Source organism: Meriones unguiculatus, chromosome 3 (genome assembly GCF_030254825.1).
Source record: "Meriones unguiculatus strain TT.TT164.6M chromosome 3, Bangor_MerUng_6.1, whole genome shotgun sequence".
In the NCBI taxonomy this organism is placed as follows: domain Eukaryota; kingdom Metazoa; phylum Chordata; class Mammalia; order Rodentia; family Muridae; genus Meriones; species Meriones unguiculatus.
The window spans coordinates 52,026,825-52,053,417 of NC_083351.1; the positions used below are offsets into that span (position 1 = coordinate 52,026,825).

At 41.1% G+C, this 26,593-nt stretch overlaps 1 protein-coding gene across 4 annotated transcripts in view; it reads right to left on the reverse strand.

The window, feature by feature from the left end:
• Window positions 1-931: 931 nt before the first annotated feature.
• The window catches only part of Plekha8 (pleckstrin homology domain containing A8), a 58,075-nt gene continuing 32,413 nt past the window's right edge, over window positions 932-26,593 (reverse strand). For 2 of the 4 annotated variants that reach the window (XM_060379975.1, XM_060379974.1), the window contains 9 exons: window positions 26,221-26,378; window positions 24,312-24,468; window positions 23,915-24,000; window positions 20,160-20,218; window positions 19,118-19,248; window positions 18,547-18,617; window positions 14,695-14,784; window positions 11,681-11,742; window positions 932-6,144 (listed from right to left, as the gene is read on the reverse strand). In XM_060379975.1, coding sequence (XP_060235958.1) covers window positions 5,947-6,144; window positions 11,681-11,742; window positions 14,695-14,784; window positions 18,547-18,617; window positions 19,118-19,248; window positions 20,160-20,218; window positions 23,915-24,000; window positions 24,312-24,468; window positions 26,221-26,378 — 1,012 coding nt within the window. In that variant the 3' untranslated portion in view covers window positions 932-5,946. The remainder of the gene's footprint in view (window positions 6,145-11,680; window positions 11,743-14,694; window positions 14,785-18,546; window positions 18,618-19,117; window positions 19,249-20,159; window positions 20,219-23,914; window positions 24,001-24,311; window positions 24,469-26,220; window positions 26,379-26,593) is intronic. The other 2 variants (XM_021647977.2, XM_060379976.1) reach the window with 2 other exon arrangements.

Here is a 26,593-nt window from a genome sequence, read left to right on the forward strand (position 1 = left end):
GTCTAAGATCTATGAAGGACTTTGAACATTCAAAAACTTAAAACCATTTCAACAATTCTGACTCTAATGCCAAACAATGCCCTACAATACATGTCAGCAAAGACTTAGCAGCTCGGCTCTGCTCTCCAAGGGCGATAGCTTCACAAAGCAGTCTTGGTCACCCGGTACCTATGTGAACAGCACTGCTCCAAATGCTCCCAATGTGAATAGCACTGATCCAAATGCTCCTTTCGGCACCTCTGGAATGAGGGCAGTGGAAGATCCTGGTTATACACAGACATGTGGTGTCACCCTCAGAACAGGCCAAAGGTAAGTCTTCTACTGTACTCACATGAACCAAAGAGCTAAAATATCAACACTGAACCCCTCCCTTATATCTGACGTGTGCACTGTCTCTTCTCTCTGCTTGATAAACACTAGTTTTGTCTGTCTGTTCTGACATTCTTTTCTGAGGCAGACAAGGATCTGGCTTCACTGGAGTGGAGGCCTTTATGGGAAGAACTTTCTAGCTCTGGACTATCACCTCATTGCTGCTCCCATCTTTGAACAAAGGAGAGAACCCTTCTGAAGAGCTGGGTTTCTAGAATGCCCAGCCCAACACAGATGTTCCTGCACTGGCTGATGCTGGAGGTCCCTGAGAGCTTTGTGAAGATCCAGGAGCTGGGAGAAGTGGTTCGAGGCCTGTCTCTTGTCCTCATCAGCTGTGGGAATTAGGCAAAAGCCTTGCCAGTCTGTGCCTCTGTTCTCCTGGCTGGAACCCAAGGGTAACTAGAGCACCTGCCTTACAGTTAGCAGGAGGAAATGTGTCAATACTCATCAAGGACTTACAATGATGACTGACATGGCATGGGTGTTCCATAAACAATGCATATTATTGGCAGATAAAATTAAGCAAAACCCATACAAAAACCTTTGAAAAACACTTAATAAATACTCTAAAAATATGTTTATTTTAACTAATGAATATAAAAATCTGACAGATGTTTTCAAACATTCTCCAAAGGAACTAAACCCCTTTCTCCTGCCCCATTTCCCATGAAATACAGAATAACAACTTGGACAGAGAAGCAGACACATTTGCACACAAGATTTTCACTCAACAATTGGTCCTAAGAGGCTCCAGTACATTTCTAAGTAAAGGTCCATTAAATTAAGAAGCCACAAGCTGTTTGACGCTTTCGTAGTTTAACTGCTTCCTACCAGCATTATGACGTACACTCAAAATACCGAGGGACAAGAGGTGATGTAGGATTCTGTGACAGATACTCAAAGCCTATGGCTCTACAAAACTACAAATGTTCATGAGGATACAGAATGGGAATTAAACATTAACATAGAAAGGAATCCAAGAAAAGTCTATGTATAGTCTAGCCTTTGGCATCTGGTATAACATGTTTCTTCTTCATAGAGACACTGTACTGTTCAACTTATTAACCAGAATACATTTCTCTGAACACATTTCTCATCAAATACAGATTGTCCACAGCCAATTTCACATGAGGTAGTTGGGCTGTTTAATGACATTCTAGTGAAATTCTTATGACACACGGGAACCACACATTACTCATGCCACAAAGCTGGCTCATCAGCTGTCTAGATTACAGCTTTCCCCATTGCCTCCACCTACCCCATGAATGGACACACACGGGGTTCTCTGTGGATGAGATCACCTGTGCAATGAGGCTATCCATCTTAGGGATATGGAACAACCCACTACGGAATGAGGGGTCCACTCTGCCCAGGGGTATGTTTAAAGGAAGGATACTGACCACACTTTAAATATATGAGACATTTAAAACAAGCACATGTCCCCATACAGCTTGGCTGGTAACACTTTTCACCATGAAGAAGTGACACAAGGATTCACAATTTACAAGAATTCTGAAAACTTTGCATTGCAAAGTAGTGGCATTCTTTTTTTTTCCTTTTCAGTAAAGGCTATATATAGACAATGGGGAAGAGAGATCAATGCAGGCATTACCTGCACCAGATGCCTCACCCGTGACTGGTTAATCATGCCCTAAAATCCCTGAATGCAGCTGTGTAGCAAAAAAAAAAAAAAATCACACAAATGATCTGCAGGATAGTCTAGACAGGGTTGGACTGGGAGCATCCACAGGGGAGGGCCAGTGTGCAATGAAGGACCCCCAACTCATGTTATACATCTATGACACTGTCACGGATAAAGTCTTCAAAGCCCGTTAGACAGCTGGTGGATCTTTATGTCATTACTGTGGAACCCCTGAGTAAGCGACTGCAGGCTACAGAAGGTCACATGGAAGTAGAACACGCTTGTCAATATGGCGCTTTGTGTGCATGCCACGGGGATAGGGTCTGCTGCCCACAAGCATATAGACTGCACACTGCCACAAGGCTGTACAGGCATGGCTTTCTATGGCCAAATGCATTAGATCGTCAAATGGAGTGATGGCTCAACACAGACTGCAGTTACTTAGAAAGTCTACGTCTAGAAACCTTCAAATTTAAAAATGACCGGTAGCGACATGAATCATGAGGGTGGGGATTTGAACTGTTGTAAACCTGATACTAAATCAGAAGCAGTGGTTTGAACTGATGATTCAGGAATACAACATGGCATAGCCTTGTGCCTGTAGGACACAGTGGTTTTATAGGAAATACATAAAAACTGTTTCTCCAGAAAGTTTCCAAAATGCTTTATACCTTGTATTGTTCACAATCCTCTGACTTAGCTGTTGCTTTGTCCAAAATCTTTCTATAGCTATGGCCTTTACAGTTAGACTAGTTTTCTTCAGAAAAAAATTCATCAGCTCGCTTCACTTCAAATTTAACCAAGAGCACTGTATTTATCGATACACTTCTCTTACCTAGAAAGGCTACTCTGCAGACAGGAAGCTGAATGTGCTCACTGTGCAGGGAGTCCTCAAAGCCACCGGTCTGTGCTTGCCCTGTCGCTCAGCTCTCCGACTGTGGCCTTCCCTACCTTACAGCTTGTGCACATGGCTTCTGCCTGAAGCTCTGGCAGTGTGCCCAGGGGTAGAACAGATCCTGTCCCAGGTGGGCTGCTGCTGAAGAAGGGGAAACAAGAGCTGAGAGAGGGAATCATTGTGGCAAGCTGATGTGGGGTGGGGCTCACTGCTAGCAATGTTCAATAGCAGAGAAAAGCTGTAAGGCTGAAAGAGGGGGTGCAGTGATGCTCCCCACGATGGGATGCGACACTGCGGGATGCTTCCGTGCTCAGAATGACTGGGACATAGTAACAAGCCACTGCATTGTTATTAAGAGCCCCTCCTGGGACGTGTCAAGAGCTGCTAAGAGCTGTGTCACCTCCGCCTCAGTTACAGGTTGGTTTCCACCCTCAAAGGCATTCCTCCAAGTCAGCCTCTTTCAGCCTCTTTCAGTTGCAGTCAGCTCTGTTTTCAGATGACAAATGGCTTTTCACAGTTGAAAAGCCTTTGTTCAGGTCAGCGCACACACAGATGCCAACCCATGTGGAGCAGAGCGTCATGGCGTGGAGGTGAGAAGCAGACTGGGATGATGGTGGAACAGTGGTCTGAATAGGGTCAGCCAACACTACTTATTCAATTCTGCTGGCGTCTTGGAAGACACATTTCCCTAGTCTCCAGCTTCTCAAGTTTATGCAAGGAAAATAATCCAAAATCTGTTGTTAGCAATGAAGACATGGTGAGCAGTCTGTCAACAAAAACACCAGTTCTTCCTTTGTTAGGGTGAGGGTGGCTTAGGGATGCCAGGGCTCTTGGAAGGGTTCCAGGAACACTTTCAGGATGTTTTCCTCATTACCCCTTTCTTAGAAAGTAACTAAAAATCAGAAAAAATTATGGCTTTAACTAAAATGAGAAATCAACAACTACTAGTCCAGGTGAAATGAACCTACAAACTCAGACTGCCCTCCAAGGCAGCTTTCTTTTCGTGTGCACACAGGGCCTTAGTGCAGACCCACCCCTGGGCTTTAGAGACCACAGAGGCACTTGCAGCTGCTCAGCACAGCCACGACTCACATCAATTTCCTGGGGGCACAGCCCACTGATGGCACATGGCTCAACGCACTTGCCCTCCGAGACAAGCAGATTGGCTACTTTTCTTTTTCTGCCTTAAGAGGTTATGTCAAGGGCATGAGGTTTAAATTATGCCCCATTCTCCCTTTCCGTTAGCCAGGGAAGTGGAATCATATGAGTTCCTTGCAAGAGCAAAGTAGCATACTGTCGGTCAGCATTACAGCCCCTTTACAGGGCCATCAACCCCGTCCTAAATTTAATCTCTGTAACTTCTCATGTAGGCAAAAGGCTTGCTTCACTTAAAATAATTTTAAAAGTATTTTTAAGAGGCAAGGTCTTGCTATGTTGCCCAGGTTACCCTCCAGGTCCTGGGCTCAAGTAATACTTTGGCCTCCTACTTCTGAGTAGCTGGGACTACACGCATCACTGAGGCCAGCTCAACTGCCTCACTAATGCAAGTGCCCACTTAATTAAAGGCAGACAGAGGACAGACTCGGTACCTTTCCCTGCACAGGATTCTCTGCAGAGCCCTAGTCGTGCAGCGCGAAAGCTATGTGCACAGCCGCTCCCTCACCTGTACCTGGCAAAGTGCTCACTTTCCTCGGGGGACTGCTCATGCTGGGAGGAGCCATCTTGTTGGAAGGAGGAAGTAGCCTCTACAGGGGAAGCCACGCATGGCTTCTTCCCTATAAACACACAGGCAGCTTGGTCCATTACTGAGAGACAAGGACACCTTGTCACTCTTTATAGAAGAATGCCACAAGCAATGTTAAACAAGCTGCTGGCCTAGTCCCTCGCCATTTAATTATTTTACTTGAATGACGGCCCCTTCCTCCAGGGAGGGGGTGTTTCTTTTGGTTTTTGCAGAGGCTGGGAATTTTGTAAACTAAAATTCAATTGGGTGGCTTTTCAACCTTGTGTACTTGAGTGCCACCTGGGAAGGTTATCAACAGGCACATTCCTGTTTCACCTCCAGAGCTGAGTTCTTCAGGTAAGTTCTAGGACTGTTCTTTGAAACAGCACATCATGTAACTTTAGGAGTGACCTAGATTGCATTTGGAAGCTACTGGGCTCTTTTTGCTGAAGAGCGTTCATGAAGCTAGGCAAAAAATTAATTAATTAATTAAAAAATAAAATCATGAGAAGCAAGATACTCCAAGAATTTGAGCAGTCCTTCCTATTCTAAACTTACTTCTGAAGTCGGATAAATATCCTCTTTAACGTCACTGTTTTGTTATGATGTCCAATTCAGATAACACACAGGAAATGTATTAGCAAACAGTGGCATGTGTCACCCAAATGACTTACCCCACATTTCTGTTCTGTTCTGTTCTCAAGCTTGGGGTGAGGTCATCTACTTGAGCACTGTCCCACTTGACAATAGGCATGGCAGTTCTTGTCCATGTTTTCCCACAACTGCCCAGAAGTCCTCGCCACACAGCCCTTCTTGTCAGTGGAGCCACAGAGAAGGGATCCACTCAGAAAGCCCAGGAATAACAAACTCTTAAAAGGGCAAGGCTGTCAACAAAGGGGCTTACCAAAATGCCGATGCTCAGTCAACCTCTAAGCTACATAAACACTGGCTTTGTATTACAGTCTTGCATACTGCTTGGGTGGCACATTAAAACTAGTAACTGAAACAAAACAATACAAAATGTGTCCCAACAAATTCATTTGTCAATTTTGCTCTTACTACTTGCTATTCAAGTCTGTGACAGCTATGATTTGGTTTCCAGTAGGCCTGCTGAAATGTTTAGCACCTTGATTTTGAACACGTGGAACACATATGCATTAAAACAACTCTATAAAAGCACTGTTTCTCTCCCTCATGTCCGTCTCCCCAAGGAAAGGAGTTGGAGAGTGTCACAGCTGTTGCTGGGAATTAACTAGGGCAACAAAACACTTTAGCAAATTTTATTCCCTGAAGTTAGGAGGTGCTGTCCTGTAGCTGTCACACCACCTCATCGGATTCCAGCCCGTGGATCTCATATAAAGTGTCCAGTATGGCCAGCTGCTTTTCCATAGCAGGGAGGTAAAGGCTGAGGTCTCTCTGCATCCCCGCACTGAAAGCTTCTTTCTGGTGGTCGCCTTCTTTTATGGTTAGCGCAGCCACGAAATCTTCATAGGATGGTGCTGCCCTCAGTGCCAACTGCAAAAGAATTACGTGTGAGGATCTGTGACACAACAAGTCTCTTGCACACTTACTCTTATAGATGCACACACCACACACACACACACACACAGCGAGAGACTGTGTGAAAAAGTGAGTAGGAGAGACAGAGAGAGAGTGCACTGAGGAAACAAACAAATATGACTGCCCTTCTAATTCATGGATTGCCTAATATTATGTTCTAAGCACCAAATCAAAAAACTTCAAGACTAAAAAGGTAGGGGTCTACTTGGGCCACTTTAATAATGAACAATGCCACCAAGTCAGGGATGACTAAGAAATACGACAGTAGAGAAAAGTTCTCTTTTCATCCAGTATGATCCAGGCTATTTCTCCTTGAATCCTCACAGTCGGTCAGCAAGCACATCTGTCTGTCAGCATGTGTCTGTCTAGTCTTCCAGGACTATTTGTATCTCGCATGCAAGCACATTTCATTTGTCTTCATATCGTCTATTATTTCTCAACGTGGATGACATTCTATATAACCCCTTGCATATTTTCTAACAAGAAAGGGAACTTGTAATGGTCATAATTACTACCTGACAGGATATAGACCTAAAAAGACAAACTTCTTGACATGTCTGTGATTTTCTGGATTGTATGGTAGGAAGACCTACCATACCTGTTGGTGGCATTATTACATGGGTAGAGTCCTAAATTGATGAAAAAGAAGCAAGCAAGCCAAGGAGCAACATCTCTCTTACTTTCTCACTGTGGGTGCAATGTGACCAGCTGTCTCAAGCTCCAACTGTTATAATGGACTGTATCCTCAAAATCTAAGTCCAAATAAGCCATATTTCTTAAATTTCTTCTGTTCGATATTTTACTGCAGCAAGGATAAAAGTAACGAATACAGAAAACTGGTACCAGGAGTGGGGTTGTTACTTGATGAAACTGACTTTCTGTTTCTTGGTTCTTTGAAACTGGTTTGCAGAAGAGTTTGGATTTCAGACTACAAAAGCCTTAGGATGTTGTAAACTGAGCTCAGTGGATTGGTCTAGCAGGTGTTTGGAAGATTAGAATGCCAACAAAATGTGGCCAGAGGAGGTCCAGGTAATGCAGTTTCAGAGGAAAATAAGAACTATACTGGGAACTGAACTAGAGGCCAGTCACATTTTATTCTGACAAATCATCTGGCTACATTCTGCCTGTACTGAGACTTTGAGTGAGTAAGGCTGAACTCAAAGGCAATGGCTAATTTCCCTGGCAGAGGAAATCTCTGATGGGTAGCATCTAGGTTGTGGCATGCTCTGATCTAGTACTACAGTCAGAAAACAAAAGGGAATAGAAAGGTGTTATGTGTCAAGGAGAAGAAATTTGAAGTTGTAGATAAGGCTAGTACTGAGAAAGCAGCTAGAATTTTACAGATTTTAACACCGTTAAAAAGAAGTATGAGTCAACAGGAAAGGTGCCCTGAGGGAAAATCATACCCAGCAAAAGCTCCATATTGTATAGATACAAATTCATATGAAAGAAGATCATGAGTTGAGCCTACCACCAAAGAGGCTCTCTGGCAAACAACCACCACCTAAGGAAGTGTTTTCCCTGGTCAGCCTGGAAGGCACACAGAGCCCCATGCAAGGCTACATCTTGCTGCTGACAGCAGAACTTGGAAACACTGTCCATGTGTTGCTGGCTTTAGAGCTATGACAGAAGCAAGAGTGAGGGAGTCAGGTAGGCTTGACTGAAATTCCAGATGGCTTCTGAGCCAAGTTATCTGAGGTGAGATTGGATTACTTACAAGGAAGCCCTGAGAGACCACTGCAAAAAGCTGCAAATGCGAAGCCCGAGTTGCAACGGAGAACTCAGGATGTTAGAGATGCCAGGATCATTAGATAGCTACTGAGGAAAGCTGGAGACATGGATTAAAGGTGATTCAAAGAGAAGTTCCTCAGGCAGCTGAGCTACAACAGCAGGGCTGTCCAATCACTCTGGAGTGCAATGATTCCATAGTGAACTCTAGACGCTCCACATGGAGCTGCAGAATTTGGGTTTTCCCTACTTTGGTCTGATATTCCCTTGTTCTGCCCAGACTTCTCTCTTCTGTAACTGGAATGCTTACTCTGTGCCCTACTTTTTATGTTGAAAGTCTGTAACTTGATTATTTTACAGAGGCTCAAAGTTAAAGATATTTCCTGAGTCTTAGAAGACACTCTGAACTTATACTTTTAAACAGTTCTGGAATTGTTAAAGACAACAAAATGAGGACTTTTTAAGTTGGACTGAATGCATCTTGCATAGGCTGTGGTGAAAAGGGTAGACTTATAATGGTAATATTGTTAACCTGACGGGATCAAGAATCACTAAAGGGACAATCTTGTGAGGACATCTGTGAGTGAGTTTCAAGGTTTGGGGAGAGATCCACTCTCAACATGAGAGACACCATTCCATAGACTATGGCCTCTGTCTAAATGGAAGAGAAAGAACAGCAGAATTCATCTCTCTCTGCTTTCTGACTGTGGACGCAGTGTGATCAGTTCCTCAAGCTTCTGCTGTCATGGCTTCTCTGACATGATCATATCCCCAAACTGTGACCCTACATAAACTTTTCCTTCCTTAAATTGTAGTTCTCAGGTATTCTGTCATATCAACAAGTAACTAATATAGAAATAATGTTTGCTGCTTGCTTCTATACTGATATGTTAACAATATTTTGTAAGAACCATGCACAGTTTCTATCTCTGTTCTTGTATGAACACTGTAAGTCTCGGGAATACTGGGACCAGGACTGAAACCTAGGAATTACCCTGTGCTTCTCAATCACACCGCATCTCTTCCTGGTGGAAGACTTCCTGTCTGCCTTCCACCACCACCCCCCTCCCCCGCGTTGCAGTCTGACTAGTCTGGCTATTACTAGCTTGCCCAAGTCTCTCTTCTGAATGCCATGAGGCTGACTCTCCTGACACGGTGGACGATCTACAATGTTTGAAAGGCTTGGAGAATCCATCCTTCTCAATTGTGAAATAAGAGTGGCTTGTCGCATTAAGTCTCAGAATTTTCACATACTCATTTGAAGAACTTAAGCAAAGTGCTTAACTTCATAGAACCTCACTTTTCTCAGCCATAGAAAGTAAAGGGAAAAAAAAAAACATTTTTTTTCTTATTTTAAAGATTAAGATCATATAAGTGTTTTACCTAAAGCTTGACACACAGATTTCAGAGGACAGTGTAAATATGAAGGAAAGACAGAAAGAGAAATGAAAACAAAGTAGTTATCCAAAACACAACAGAACTGAAGCATAGAACTGAAGGACTTTAAGACCTGCAATTCAAGCCCAGTGTAGTGAGACATGTCTTTAATCCCAGTACTTGGGAGTAGAGGTAGGTCTCTCTGAGTTCAAGGCCAGCACAGAAGAACTCTGTCTCAAAAAGCTAAGGTAGGGGGAGGGGAGAGGGAGAGAGAAAGGGAGAAAGGGAAAGATATCTGCAATTCAAGTGGAAAAAAAAACAGAAAAAAGTTTATCATGAAATATGAAAGTATCCTGAAGGGAAGTACAGATGATATAGAGTAGGGTAGAAATTACATTAGGTTTTCTAGTGCTGATAGTGGGGCCTGGAAGACAACAGTACCTTCAAGATTCCTAGGGAAGCAACTGTTAGCCTAGAATTCTTTACCCAGCCAGCAGCACTCTAGGAAACAAGAGGCGGGGCCAACGCTAAGTGCAACTCTCCAACTGGCTGAAGAGGAAGCCAGGAAGGTCAAATGGCAGCTGGGTATCAACAGCCAGGTGGCAGAAGCTTGGCTGCCATTTGTTCAGACTTCATGTGTTTGAGGATAAAAGTTCAGTGCTTGGCTGGCAAAAGAGTCAAATTCTAAGGATGGAAAGATGTTGTCCCTGAGCCACTGAGATCAGCTAGTTGGCACACCAGAAAATGAAATAAGCCTTTCAAAGTACAGGTGACTTGGGACGTAACCAAGGCTGGGAGGCCGGGGAAGCCACACACTTGACTCATACATAAGCAGAGCTGTGCAAAATGCTGGAAATCTTCTATTTCCCAAATACCACCAACATCAAACACTGGATGTGGAAGGCGTCAACAAACGCAGATGCTGATTTGTGTGAACTGTCTCAGGTCTCTGTCTATAACAGGAAAAATAGGATTCATCTCAGTGTTGGGAGAGTAATAACTTCATGACTCTCAAACACTTAAAACAATGTCTAGAATATGATAAATACTCCAAACTGTAATTTGTTGATACGATGCTTGGTGTTGATAGGCAATTCTTCCAGCAATCTATTTTAGGGAAGGAAGAATTAAAGAATGTGTGTAAGCAGATGCTGTGCCACTGCTAAGAACAAACTCACAGGTGGCTTGAATTTCTCACAGAGGATCAAGCAAAATATGGGATGTATTATGCAGCCACTACAAATTTTTCTCTGACTCTCATGGTATTAAAGTGGTCATAGTGGGGGCTGGGGCAGTACTGCTTGTCTAGCATGTGAGGCTGAGTGCTTGATCCTTAGAACCACACAAAACAACAAAAGTCACCACAGAATCTATTAAGTGTGGACAAAGACTACAGAATTAAGCTATAAGCTAAATGTAAAAAACAATGAATTTACACAAAACTAATTACACACATGCCATAAACATGTGGATATAGAAATATAAACATGTATAAATAGAACTATATTATTTAAAGAAATAGATAAACTAGATCCGTATTAATAGATTTAATAAAAAGGCATTTTTAAAAGCCAAGTAGGTAAAGCAAAGTTTTGGGAAGGAAGAAATAGCAGCTAACAGGAGAACACATGCATACAAATGTTTAATATCTTCACTGAGATAATAACTGTTTAAGAAGATATTACTAGCCCTGCCTGGTGTTACAGACTCATACAGTTAATATTTGAAAATAAAATTCAACTAAAAACAAACAAACAAAAACCACCCCCTTCAAAAAAAACCTGAACTAAGAGCAGAAACGTAACAGGATGGACTTAATGGGTAGCATAGGGAGCTGCCAGCTGGAATCCATCACTAGGATTTCTCTTCTCTTGGTGGTATTTGAGATTACAGCCTACCCAGCTCTCTCTGTTATCTGAAGACAACCACATCAGAGGCACAACTCCAGTGACACTGAATTGCTATCATTCATAATTCTCTGCTGTGTGGGCATAGATGTTTTCTATTGCTGACAGTTTTACATTTCAAAGGCCTATAAACATAAATAGGCTGGCATTGTTTGGTCATGTCTCCAAAAATAAAGCAAGTAAAAATACAATGTAAACCAGTGGTTCTCAACCTTTCTAATACGACAATTCTTGAAAATGGTTCCTCATCTTATGGTGACCCCCAACATAAAATTATTTTAGTTGCTACTTCATAACTAATTTTGCTGCTGTTATGAATCACAATGTAAATATCCCATAGGCAGAATATCTGATATGCAGCCTCTTTGAAAAGGCTGTTTGACCCCCCTGCCCCCCAACTCGCAGAGTGAGAACCACTGATGTTAACAAACACACCACCTTGCCGATGATGCAAACTTCAGGGGACAGAAATGACTTACCGCAAAAACCCCTCGAACTACCCAGCCATGGTGTTGCCGTAATGTTTTGCCGTATGCGTTATCTTGAAAAGAAAGAGTTGTGAACGGTAAGATGCTGATAGGATTTGTACAATGTACTGTTTAATGTATGCTTATTACTGGCTTCTTATCTTCCAGAAATTTCCCCCTATCACTTTGGGTTCCTGTATCTGAACTTCAATTTATTATCACAGCAGGAATATTTTCATATATAAAGCAGTAAGGAAAGGGAAAGGAAATTGTTACTAAATACAATTAGAACTATGCAATTAAATTAAAACACAGTTCTTTAAAATGCAGGCACAATCCTGGGCCAGGCTTAGATACCTTCTCTAATTACCTGTCTTCCCCTTAGTAAAATCATCTCTAATTTTGTGCCAACTCTAATGTTTACTCTGGAGAAAACAAACATTTGTCTTAATATTCTTATAACCCTGGATACACAGTGTGGAAGCCTGAAGCCTTTAAAAATACTATGGAGAAGCCGTGTGTAGCATATACACGCCCACAGCTCCAGCTACTCAGTTGGCTGAGGCAGAACAGTCATTTCAAGTCAGTCTGGGCAACAGATGAAGACTGTGTCTTAAAACAAAACAGAACATCCCTCAAACAAACAAAATGTCTGCACAGGACGGACTGAAGTCAGTTATAAGCTGTTGTGGAGAACTGTTAATAAAGTAATTCATATTTTGATGCTAAAGACAATTGCCTATTACTTTGGTTCTAAGATGTTTTAAAGTAAGATTGTGAAGCTGGTATATAATAATTTTAATTTAAAACAATCCCAAAAGCAAAGGATGGCATTTTATGTAAAAATACATTATCTGGAATATTGGGTAACAATATATAGAAAATTCAAAACTGTCTTTCTATCGTCCCCACAGAATAGATATTCTTGGAAGACATAACCTGTAGCCCACCAGGAATTTTTCTTCATATGTCTCATTCATGTTCGCACATCGTCTCCAGGAGCTTATGGCATTCTTGGACTAGTTGCCCATCACAAGCATGGAGTCACCTTTATGCCTGTGTTTTGCCTGAGCACATGTAAGTTTTCTATTCCAAATCTATTTACTTCCCTGGGCTAATCTGGTGTTAGTGTAAGTACTATGACAGGCTGCACAGTCATGCTCAGCTCTGGCAAAAGCAGATGCGAAGAAGGCGGGTCCTCGAACTACAAGTCTGAGTTCCGGTCTGGAGAAAGCAATGTAGAGCCCAGATGCTGCCTTTGCTGGTAAGGCACGTGCCACGTGGCTGCAGCTTAGAGGGTCTATAGTCTTCTACAGCTTTGAAATGATGTAATTTTAGCCAACGTCCACTCCAATTTTTCAGATAAGGCTTTATTAAAAAATTTTCAGTGTTTTTCAGTGTTATCATTTCATTTTGCATAATTTAAATTTGCACCAAGTACATTTCTATAAAAGAACACCTCAATCCATGTTATAACATACTTTATATGTTATAACATACTTTATATGTTATATGTCAGGTTTTAAATACAACAGATTCCCTTTTGGCTATCTATTTGGAACAGGATGAGATGTCAGCATTAGTGTGGGAGCTCATGCAGAAGGGATAGAAATTAAATGCAAATATAGAAAAATTCTTAAGACACAGTTGAAAGGCAATCCCAAGATTAAATTTAATTTTTTCCCCTTGGGCAAATAAGTCTGAGCAAGTTAAATACACATATTGTCAGTATAAGCCAGAAACTTCGCTTACTCTGTGGATGGCACGTGGTAAGTTTAGATGGTGCCCAGAGCCTCAGTGATGTCTTGGAAGGAGCCCTGCTCTGTCACTCAGTACAGAGTGTGCAGGGCAGACAGACAGCGTAGGACACAGCCCTGAGGGAACCCAGTAAGACAGCCACACTTTCAGCCTTCGCCGCCTTCTGAGGAGCCACACGGACCAGCCAAAGTACTGAGTGCCATTATGAAAAATCTTCTCTGGGCATCTACAGTGAAAGCTGTTTCACTAACCAGGAATTTAGTATGGATCTAGTATATTCCACACACTGTGCAGAGCAGTGGCTCTCAGATAATGTAAGCTCAGTCAATCCTCTGCCCTCAGGAACTTGACAGAGCCAGATGGAGCTAGCCTTTTAACACACCATTACCATATAAATATTAAATGACAAATTGGTATCTCCATCTAATTGCTAGAGTACAGATTTATACATAGTGCCAAAGGAATGGAGACTAGCCCAGCCTTGGTGCACCCAACAGATGATTTTTGGGCATCCTGAAGGCTGGATAGGGTATACAGAAGGGAAGGTAATGACCACAGGTGAGAAAGACTCATAGACTGGGCCAAGCTGTGTAGCTGTGAGCAGTTCATTGGGACAGAGAAGAAGTTGAACCAAACAGCAATAATTTTTATCCATCAAGTCAAGGATTCTGAGTTACCTACGGCTCAATGGCAGCCATGAAAACATTAACATTTTCCTCCCTGATTTTACAGTATCCAAGAAGGGAGATACAGAAAGAACACTGCAGCATGTGTGATCCTGACACCTGCAAACTCACATACATAAACATTTTAAATGTGGAGGCTAAAGAAACTAGTAGACTTAACACACAACACTTCAGAGAAATACTCTCTTTTTAAGGAAAAATTCCACGACTAGAGCATTATTTTTTTGTACAGTAACAAACTCATCCTCACCTGAATTAAAACAATAGTAGGGAAGTAACAGGATGAGACTCACTTCTTTAAAGTATGTAACGGACAGTACTGTTGTGGTCCCAAGCCCTCAGCTACAAAGTCCCTGGCTGGGCAAACTGCTCTGAATTCAGTGCTCTCCCAACCTCTGAGTGCTCACAGTTTCGGCATTATGCCATTCAAGCCAACCATTCCAAATGGTCTGGAAACCTCCCTTCATGCCCTCCTGTCAAAGGGCAGGAAGTAGAGAACATAAGACTCCTGTGACTCCAAAAGCACAGGCAGCCTGCCTAAGGACAAGGGGGCATGCGCACCGCACGCCTGTGTCCTCCCACCTGGCAAGGTCAGAGGAAGTGGCTGTTCCTCATGCCCGCACCTTGATCTTGATGGTGGGTGTTCCACCTGCACGATGGAAGTCACAAGTGCTGATGGAGAAGAGAGAAGAAACACTTTGGGCTGGGTCCTGAAAGAAGCCCAGGAAGTCATGAAATTCAAATGAACAAGGATCTGTGTCATGTGAAATAAGATGAAGTCTAAGCCTGGTCGATTTTGGTTGCACAGCGAAGGTTAAATAATGAGAAGCATTAATCTCCACTGTAATTCTCACTCATCATCATAAGGCATGCTCTACAATCTGATATTCTTTGGTCTCTCAAAGAAAGCTGACCTCTATCCGAGCTCGCAGGAAGCCGAGGCAGGTGGACCTCTCTTAAACATGAGGTCAGGCTGATCCATACAGCGAGCTCCAGGACTACACAGAGAGACCCTGTCTCAAAAACCAAAATTAAAATGACATCTTTCTCCCAATTATTTGAGTTGTGTCAGTTCCCAGAGACTCATTCTATATTTCTAAATGGAAAGCCTTAACATTCTCCTTGCCCAACTTTCTTCCCCTTATAAAGGAAGAAATGAAAGACCCAGAAAGAAACTGACCCTCCCAAGGTCACAAAGCAATGACAACCTGGGGCATTTGTGTCACATCAAACAATTTTTTACAAAAAAAATGTTTGTTCTTTGTGAAAGCAAATAATGGCAACAAACATATGCCTTTTACAGTCTCAAAGAAAATTCCAGGAGAAGAAAAGACATAGTTTTGTCCACATATTTTTACAAATATACAAACACACATTTAAGCTCAAGTCGGACAAGGTAGCAGCTTCACTTACAGAAGTTGTTGTTTTATTTTTTTTTCTTTTTTCTTTTTTTTTTCATCAATTACACTTTATTCGTTCTGCATCCCCCCATAAGCCCCTCCCTCCTCCCCTCCCAATCCCACCCTTTCTCCTCCCTCTGTATGCATGCCACTCCCCAAGTCCACTGATAGGGGAGGTTCTCCTCTCCTTTCTGATCTTAGTCTATCAGTTCACATCAAAAGTGGCTGCATTGTCCTCTACTATGGCCTGGTAAGGCTGCTCCCCTCCAGGGGGAGGTGATCAAAGAGCAGGCCAATCAGATTATGTCAGAGGCAGTCCCTCTTCACATTACTATGTAACCCAATTGGACTCTGAACTGCCCTGGGCTACATCTGTGCAGGGGTTCTAGGTTATCTCTATGAATAGTCCTTGGTTGGAGTATGAGTCTCTGGGAAGTTCCCTGTGTTCAAATTTTCTGGTTCTGTTGTTCTCCTTGTGGAGACCCTGTCCTCTCCAGCTCTTATTATTTCCCGGTTCTTACATAAAATTCCCTTCACTCTGCCCAACAGTTGCCCATCAGGCTTAGCATCTGCATTGATAGTCTGTAGGGCAGAGGCTTTCAGAGGCCCTCTGTGGTAGGTTCCTAGGTTGTTTCCTGTTTTCTTCTTCTTCTGATGTCCATCCTCTTTGCCTTTCCGGATGGGGATTGGACATTTTGAAGTTGTTGCTTTAAACAGACAAGCAAAACCATTGTCCTAAAAGAAATCTGTACCCAGGAGCTTTTAGACTCTGGGTCTGTGACATGCTTTTCTTCAGCCCTCCTGTTGCACACTGACTTTTATACTTTAAAAGGGAACTCAAAGTGGGAGGAGTGTTTGTAGAGGAGGGGTTCAGCATGAGTGGAAGAAGATGAGAGGAAGTATAGGATGGAAATGTCGAAATACACTATAGGTACAAAGCAACATGAAATAAACATAGGTATGAAATAGTCAAAGAAGTAAAAATTAAACAATTAAGTCATACCTATTTACACAGTTTGTAGTCATGTCTGAAGGGGGAGGTGGCTAGAGTACTTTATCTCCTCACACTGAATGGCAGCAGAAACTAGGATTATTACAAAAACAGCATCTTAACAGAAAGACCTCTGAAATAAGCCTGAATGTCAGGATGAAAAATTTGAATTCTCAGCTCCCTGTTGTATTCCATGAACAGCAGCAAAGGGAGAATGGGGGAGGCAGAGCTGAGACTAGCTATGATAATTTCGGTTATAAAGCAACATCTGCCCTTCAGCGTTTCTCTTCACAGAGTCAACATCTTACAGGTCCTGACTGCAAGTGAGTAGCTTGTGGGCAGGGTGCTTGCCTGGCATGTGTGAAGCCCTAGGTTCGAGTCTCCAGCACTGCATGAATCAGGCAGGAGTGCTGACACAGACCTGCAATACCATCACTTGGGAGGTAGAGGCAGGAGAATATGAAATCCAAGGTTATCCTCAGCTACATATTGAACTGAGGCTACCCTGAGCTACATTCCAGCTAGAGGAGAAACATGCAGAATGGGTGGAAGAGCTGAACCTCAAGATCAAAGCTCTCCTGGGCCCTGGGTCCATTTCTCCCAGCTGCAGCAGGAGTGCCATTAGCACTGCTCTGACTCACATGTGCACCTGCCAAGCACACAGCGTCACCTCTGGCTCTTGCTACAGCAAAGTTGCCCTTTCAGGGGAAAATTTCTACACTAAGAAGCTGATCTAAAGAGAATTTCTGGTTTGGCATCTGAGATAAACAGGCTTTCTACTTGATTTGGGACACATAAACCCATTTTCTGACAGGTTATCAATGTCATCTATGATGATGATGGCTTTGTGGGGTCTGAAGCAGGTACTTTAATCTCTTATAATTTGGTTTTCTATTCAGTAAAATTGGACTATTAAGTTGTGACCATTTTTAAAGTGCTACAGATTTGTCAGTGTGATTGTCACGTGGTGCCAGGGTTGACTGGGTAAATCCTAAGGAGCCAGAATCTTTCAGAACTTGTGCCAAGGCAGAAGATGCCACCCTGGGGCACTGAATATTGTAATCCTCTCCAAAGGCTCACAATTAACTAATATCTCTGTGTATAGCCATGGCTACTTAGTGCCTGACTTTGTGTCCCAACATCACAATAATCCAAGCTTTAGAATATCAAGAATTTCACTCCTTCCACATACCCCAAGACTCATGCTAGTCCTGGTGTGGTAGCACATGCCTGTCTTTCCACCACCCAAGAGACTGAGGCATGGGGTTATGTGTTGGAGGCCAGCCTGGGCTACACAGAGAGAGACCCTACTTCAATAAAAACCAAATGAAAACAGCAAGCAAACAAAGAAAAAGGCTCATGCAACATGATTTCCACAGGACCAGAGTGAGATTTCAGCCATGTTATTATCAGTATACCGTGAGGATGCTATGAAGTCTAGCTTTCCTGACAGATTCATCAGCCCACAGCCCATCTACTAGTATTTATTTACTAAGCACCGACACGTTGCAGTTACAGCATTGTGATGGACATACAAGTCAATCTTCTCTCACAGGCCTTTCTTGCAGTCTTGACTCTATCACTACAAGATGGACATGTGAAGGAGTAGAAATGACAGTTGGCCCCTAATGTCACCCTACAAAAATTCCTCAGAATTCCCCCTTCCACCTTCTTTCAGGCACGCGAAGACCAGCTCTTCCTTAATTATGCATCCCTGTGGACTAACTTAGGAAAACTAGCCCCATGGTGGATTAATAAGTCAGACCTAGCTGGCCTGGTCACGGCACAGCACCTTCCTTCCTCCCTCTATTCCTTTCTCCTCACACATGCTAGGCAAATGCTCTACCACTAAGTCACATATATCCTTAGCCCTCATAGATTCCTTTTAAGAAAACACATAAGAAGCTTGATAAAAATGAAGTTTGAAAAAGAAAAGGAAATCAAATTTGAAGAAGTAGAAATGTCCGCTTATGTCCTGTCCTGTCTCCAGGGTCTCCATGTCAAGTCTAATTGCAGATCTATCACAACATGAGGCACACTTACTCAGTGCTGTCTGGATATCCTTTTCCCCATTCTTCACTTCTGTCAAAAATCCCTTCAGAAATTTGAGACCTCTAAAACAAAAGAGAGGAAGAAGTATTATTTTCAAAGTTCATATGGCAAATGCTACCTCTTCACATCAGTTTCTCAGGCAAGGCAGGGAGCAGGCAAGGCCGACTAAGGTCCTTTCTCAACAGCTTCCTTGTCATTCCTGTTAGAAAGCTTTGGGCACTCCCCTCACCCTCTCTGGCATCCCAGAAGCACTGTTTTCAAATGACAGTGCTATGACTGGTGGTTTTAGCATCATCTAGAATTCATTAGAAATGAACATTCTGGAACCCCATACCAGACTTAGGGGGCCAGAAACGCTGGTTTTCCTAGGCTCTGCTATTGAAGCGGAAAGCCACTCACTTAACAAGAAACTCGTTGGCTCTCCAGTCTAAAATTCTGATCTTACAAACACTACCAGTATCTCTATCAAGCTGATGTTCTGTCCACCACAGGCAACAGTGAGCGGGGAGCATTTCAACAGAGCCGAACTCGAGCATATGCTCACTCCATTTGGTCACCTCACCTCTTCAGCCACAAGAGGGCTTCCGTTGCTGAGTTCCTAACCTGAGCTACATCCGCCTCCACCTCATGCAGCACTATCTTCTGGAGGGTGGTAAATTCTTCCTTGTTTGTTATGTACTTCTGATTTACCTTCTGGAAAACAAAACAAAACAGCACAACTGCCTAAACTGAAGACTGTAAAATTACCAGTACCATCAGTACAGAATTCAAATCTGTAAGCAGGAAACTCCTAAGAAACCAAAGCCAGACTTCACTATCTTCACTTGTTTTTAGGGTAATGTACTTTAAAATTTCCAAAACTTTTGTGAGGCTTTAATAACTCCAAGAGTCCCAAGCTTTAATCATTGTTCTTGAGGAAGCTTTGCCTACTTCTGTTTCAAAGATACTTTTCATACTGGGGATAAGACTAAAGTCACTTGTATTCAATTCTCCAAACATGCAGGGAAAGGTATCCACAGAATTTTTTCAATGTATTGTACCTAGTGAAAGGCACTATAATTTATTTTATTTTAGAGACAGGTCTTTCTCTCTCTATAGCCACTGCTGTCCTGAAACTCAATCTGTAGACTATACTGGTCTTTAATTCTCAGAGATACTCCTACTCCTGTTTCCCAATTCCATGCTGGAATCGGCATGTGCCACCAAGCCTGGCTTAAAAAAGATTTAATCCACAAAAGTTGGGTATAATATAATCCTCCAGCCTCATTTTTCTGGAAGGAGGCTCAGAGTTCCTGTTGTTGATGGCACCACAGATGCACCAGGAAGTTGGCCTTTTCTGTCTCAGAAAAATGATAGCTATTGCTAGCCAACATATTTTTGGGAAATGTTCCTTGTTTTGTTTAAACCCGAAATGCATGCAATCATTGCAGACATGAGTGACTGATCCAGTGGCAAGCCTACCAATGGCTTCCCTCTACCATTCATCGGTCATTCCTCTTACTGAAAGTGGGAGTCATTTCCCCCCTTTTTGATTTATTCTTGTCAACACAAAAGGAGTAAAATCCATCTCTTTATAGATAAGTATCTACATTATCTATATTTACCTTAATATTTCCGACAAGATCCATCTTAACAGGAGCAAACACTGTAGGACCAAGTTTGTCTGAAACAAAAACATTTTTGAAAAAGTGATTTTTTTAAATGTAGGAAACTTATATACATTATTGAAATAGAACATATTTATAGTGATAATACATTTAGAAGATCTTTTCCCCACCATTACTCTGACTTCTAAGTCATTTTCTAAACACAAGCTGTGGAACTGGACTTGTCATCAGATTGTCTAGCCTGCTGCTCTGAGATGAGGCATTGTAATGAGGTCCTACATGGCAGGCCTGATAAAAATGCATCATAAATTTAGAGTACCCATTTGAAATTCTTTAGGTTGGTACATTGCCCAATGCAGCAGATACAGATATGTAATTATTTAGTACTTGCAATGTCTAAAATGAAATGAATTATAAGACTAAAATACATTATCAGATTTTAAAGACTTAGCACCAAGGAAAAAATGCAGAGCATCTCATTAATGGCTATTAAAAATGATTATATGTTTATGACATTTTAGATATGGTATGTTATATAAAATGTATTAGTTTTTATTTTAGTATTTTAATATATCTTCTATAAGCTTATAATTACATGTGGTTTGACTGTACTACTAACTTTAATTTTGCTATATCTAACTTTATAATTTTAATTATATATGTTTACCAAACACAAATTTTACTTTTAAAGTATAGCATAGAAACAGAAGAGAAAAAATAATGAATTCCAAAAATGATCTGACTGATCTTTAAAAAAAAAAGATAGAAAAACGATACAGCTAAGAATTCCAAATATGAAATAAAACAGTAAAAGAACAATAGTTTCAGTAGCTCTAATCCAGGGACTGAGAATAAAAAGAACAAAACAGAAAACACACACAAAAAAATGAAAACCATAGAAACATAGCAAAACAGGAGTGAATGAATGTAAAAACACAGTCCATTGTTTAGGTAATTACAAAAAAACCTCATAAATTTCAACAGCTGCAGAAAAAGCATTTTATAAAATTATCTTACTCCTGACTATAAAATGACTACCAGCATACAACAATCAATATCTCTACATATACTAATGCTTTATATGTAAATAGCATCAAACCTATAAAACTTCAAAATTTATTGCTAATAAAACACAAAGTTATACATAGCATTATTTAGAGAAAATAAAATGACTAAAATAAATGTATATACATATCCATTTTATATTTTATATACACATATATAGAGAAATAAAAATAAATGCATTAAATATTTAACACACACATATATATATGAGCATATATGTATGTTAAATATATGTATGTTAAATCCTAATCATGGATTAGGAGATAGAATGTTGTATAAGGCATTAACTCTCCAAATTGGCATACAAATTCAATGAATGAAGCTTTAATAAAATTCCAAAGACCCTTTAACAGCAAATTTAAAACTAAAATTATAGAGATCTGCAAAACAATTATGAAAAGGAACAAAACTGGAAGGCTTACATTCTCTAATTTCATGTTTTACATAATAAAGACACTAAGTAAATACAAACAAATCATGGGAGCAGAAAGGAGATCCATTTTATAGGCCTATAGGTTCTGGAGCAGATGGTGGTTGTTTTGACAAATGGTCCTCAAATAACTAGATTCAGACAAAATGATCCACAGCACATACAAAATGTGATCCAGCATGGACTGTGGACTTGGAAGACTGCACAGTTTATAGAATTTTTGCCTTGCAAGTGTGAGCACCTCAATTCTATCCCCAGTACCCATGGATGGGCGAGAGGCATCAGACATGGTGGCACATGCCAACAGTCTCTCAACAATGGGAGGGACACTGGGGAGGAAGATACAGGGGCCCTCTGGCCAGCTGACCTAGCCTACATGTTTAGCTACAGGCCAGTAAGGGACTTTGTCTCAAAAACCAATGTGGACAGCGTAAGAAGACCACCCAAGACTGTCCTCTAGCCTCTACATGAATGTGCACCTGTGCACAATACATGTGCATGCACACACACACGCATGCACACACATACACAAACCTGCACACACACCATAAACGTAAATTTTAAAAATCTAGAAAAAGACATGAGTGTTATCTTTAAGACCTTTGTTTAAAAGTAACCACAGGAGAACTGAAAACATCAACACAAAAGACAAGTTTGTCAAAATGTGCAACTTACTTTTTAAAAATATAGATTTATAAAGATATCACAAAATATAAATAGGTAAGTGAGAGAGTCTAAGGGAAAAATCTGTGATGCATGTGTCTATAATGGTATTTTACTCAGAATGCTTGAAGAATTCTCAAAATTCAGCAATAGGTCATAGGTCAGTAATAGCACTCTAAATAATGAAAAGAATAATAACGAACTTTAAACAGAGGCTAGATTTGGAGAGTCACATCACAAAATCAACAAAAAATATTGCAGTGGCAATAACTGTATGATAGCGTACTCAATATGATGGTAGCTAGAAAATGCAAATTAAAGCTACAATGCAGGCCACTCAATACATGAGGAAGGCCTAAACCCCAAGTATTTACACCAGCAAATGTGAAGAGATGAAGCAGCTAGAACCCCAGAAACTGTGAAAGTGCAATTGCACAAGTGCGCTAGCAATTGTTCTGTAGGTTATCACAGTCAAACTGTTCAGACACACCAGAAGTTCTTTCCCAGATACCTCAGAGAATAAGAAATACAGGCCACAGGATGAATCTCCAAGCATGCTTAGTGAGAAATGCCAGGTGCAAGCATAGACAATGGGATGCCATGTATATAGACAAGGAAAGACTAAACTATGGTGAGGAGCATCAATACAATGACTGCCTCAGGATTGTGAACCAACTGGCACAGGAAACGTTCTAGGGTGAGGAAAATGTTCTCTACTTTGATAAGGATGTAGAATATATAGGTAGGTGAAGTACCAAACCTGACTATCATAACACTTAAGTTCTAGATACAAGTTATACTTCAATTAAAGTAACATGAATTGGGCTTGGGTGAGATGGCTCATTGTGTGGAGTGCGTGCTATGCAAGTGTGAAGACCAGAATTCAGGTCCACAGAGCCCATGTCAAAGCAGGGCAGGTGTGGAAACCACCTCTCATCACAGCATTTGGGAGGCAGAGAATCAGACGATCTCTGTAAATAAAGAGAAGAATGATGGAGTGGAGGAGGACACCTGACATCAATGTATGGCCTTTACATATATGCACATAGTACACTCACACATGTGAACACACATACATGCACATACACCACATACTCAAACATGAGAAACAAGGATACACATTGATAGGTCATACAGTAAATTTCAACACATTAACAATATCACTGACTTTATCCTAAGCAAATTTTAATATATATGTGTACCTATACACATATATAAATAAATATATAAAGATAAATATATAAATTTATCTTTGAAAAAATTCTTTTGACTTGTAAGATGTCCCCACAGTATTGACACTTTGAAGGCCTGCTCCAGAACTGCCTCCACTTCTGCCTGCATTGTATTTTCTAGAAGGCAGAATTCCCTGTTTCCTTTATACCACTTTAAAGTCAATAGTCTAATCGATTAGAAGTGGAGTGGGAAAATGCAAGAGTGTTTAAGTTGTACAGTTTTCACTGTGGCATATGATGTTAAGAGGAAGCTAAGGAGAGTCAACTTACTGCACAAAATGCAGAATATTTATCATCTGAAATAACTGTGATGGTAAAAAGTCTAGAAATTAATGAATATGAGGCAACTGCAGCAATCTTACCTAATACTGGAACCACTGCATAACAAGATGCCAAGAAAGCTTCTGTGGGAATGCCACTGTCTTCCAGAAGTTCAATGTCACTAAAGCTGAACAATTTGGTGATATGGAGAACAGAAGATTAAAAACCACATCAGCACTCTGTAGTTCAGAGATGTCACAGAAACAGCTTTTTGCCTGATTGCATGAGTAGCCCCAAACATTATTTTTCTATTATGAAACAGTCCACTAATATAATTCTTCAGAGATGTAATCCAGCCTCATAAGCCAAGCCATTCTCATTCCCTATCTACAAGGGTAAATACTAGGTACTTGATATACCACGTCCTCCATTTCTTAGAATGTGCCATCACAACTGATTTGTGTCCAATTGCCAGGGAGTTGAAAGGGCCCAGAATACCTGGTGTTCATAGTACTAAAGAAAGTTGGAATAACTTCTTCGCTGTCTTCCCAGGCAGATTCTGGTGAGCAAATGGAGTCTGATACAGGCTGTGACAGATCACTGGTATGGTTCCCAAGGTTTTTCTCTCCATCTTCCTTCATTATCTCACCTTGAACTACAAAATAAATGATGCTTATCACTAAGTTCTTATATATTTAGTTATAAAAATTAATATAATCATTAGTGAAAATTTCTAAAGCACACAAACACACGCAGCACATGTGTATCTTGTTTTCACTCATTAATGCATCGAAATTACTCCACTATTATTCAGTACTCTTCAAAACCATAATGTACTGTTTTTATATTTATATATTTTATACGTGTGTGTAGTCAGAGAACAACTTGAAGGAGCTCATTTTCTCCGACCATATGCATTCTGGGGATCCAACTTGGATCATGAGGCTTAGTGGCAAGTGCCCTTACCCACTGACCCATCTTGCTGGCTCCTGAAACATGATTTTAAGGACCTAAGGTATCAGTCATAGCAATGTGAGGGGCATTTAGTGGTTTCTAAAGTCTTTCTCCTAAGAATGGTCAGTCCTGATTGTAAGCATATTCTGTGTTAATAGATTTGCCCACATGCTAAAATTTACATGGCAATCAAGACTTGCAGTGCTTTTTTAGCTGTTCCTGGCAGCGCAGGGTGGTACAACCTGGCCTAGCATGCATGGGCTTGGCTTAGGTGTTCCTCTTGCTTCAAGGCTCATACCACAAACAAATGCCTATATTTACTGCCATGGTTTTTGCACGTATGTGCCTTTTGTTGCTAATTTTGCAGTTTAGGAAGACTCCAGATAGTAATGCTGTCTGGAGTGCATAAACACAAGAAGTCGGAGATACACCTTCATGTGTCATTTAGACATGAATTACAGTGATGCTTCTGTGCTCAATATTTATCTAGAACACACAGGTGTTTTTAAATAGAAAAGGACATTAAAACAATGTTATTTATTGCTGATCAAAAAACCACATGGTTGTAGAAAGCAAACTATTCCCTTAGAACAATCACACTATTTACTAATCAGTGTTCGGGTGACTTTATACAGTATAAAGATCAATATCACGTCAAAGAACTCTGCTCAAAGTTTTTTTTACCATTAAATGTGACTGGTCTGTGATGACAGTTTCTATAGGGAATCTTTACTCAAGAAATCAGGGGTGTGTGTTACCTTTCTTAGATCAATACCTAACTGCTTCTAGAATTAACACATTTTTAAAAAATGACTTGGCTAGAAAAAAAATCATAGAATCTTTCATTTTAAGACAGTTGGAGAAGAAATAAATGATCTTGTTTTCGTTAGTACTCAGATTTAAATTCATTTAGTGAGCAGTTACAACAACCATAAGCTCTAGTATAGTCAATCTGGCTGATATGAAGACAGAGCTTTGTGATTAGTACCAGTGCAATTAGTGAACTCTGAAAGGACAGCATTCCCAACCACACGGGTATTACCTGAAGTTTGGCTTGACTAACACACAGAAGTTTGGTGCTTGGTAAACTGTGACATCCTCAGGCCCTACTAGAAACCAGGAGATTGAAAAACTTAGCTGCTCTAATGTTACATACCAAGTCTGACATTGCAGTCTGGGTTCAAAGATTCAGAGGTATTGTGGGAGAGTCAGTGAACCACTTACACCCACCACAACACAGCCATGAGTGTCAGCACCAAGAGCACTGCATTTCCTTTACACATAGGGCTGGATGGGGTACCAGCTGCTGTAGTTATGTGAACTGCAGTAATGCGCTCCCTCAGGAGATCCGCAGCCCCTGCTTGGAAGCTGAGCTGTTTCTGGGCTCACCCTGTCTGTGTGGACCCTTACTCTATTGTTCAACACAGGGCATCAGACCTTCTTTTGACATTACCTGTCACATTATCATCTGTGTTTTCTTCACTGGACATGTTGCAATCTACCTCCGTGGACTTCAAATACAAGGAACTCTTGGTTTTCGTTAGGATCTCTTCATCACCATTTACTTCCATATTTGGAGATCCATTTTCACAGCTGTTCAACTCCATAGGCCTAAAACATTATTTAAAAGAAAATGTGATTTGCCCAAGTTACCCAGATACTACTCTAAGGCAGTGGTTCTCACCTTTCCTAATGCTGTGACCCTTTAATACATTTCCTCATGTTGCATGACCCCAACAATAAAATTACTTTGCTGCCACTTCATGACTGTAATGTTGCTACCGTTATGAATTGTAACATAAATATCTGATATTCAAGGTAGTTGG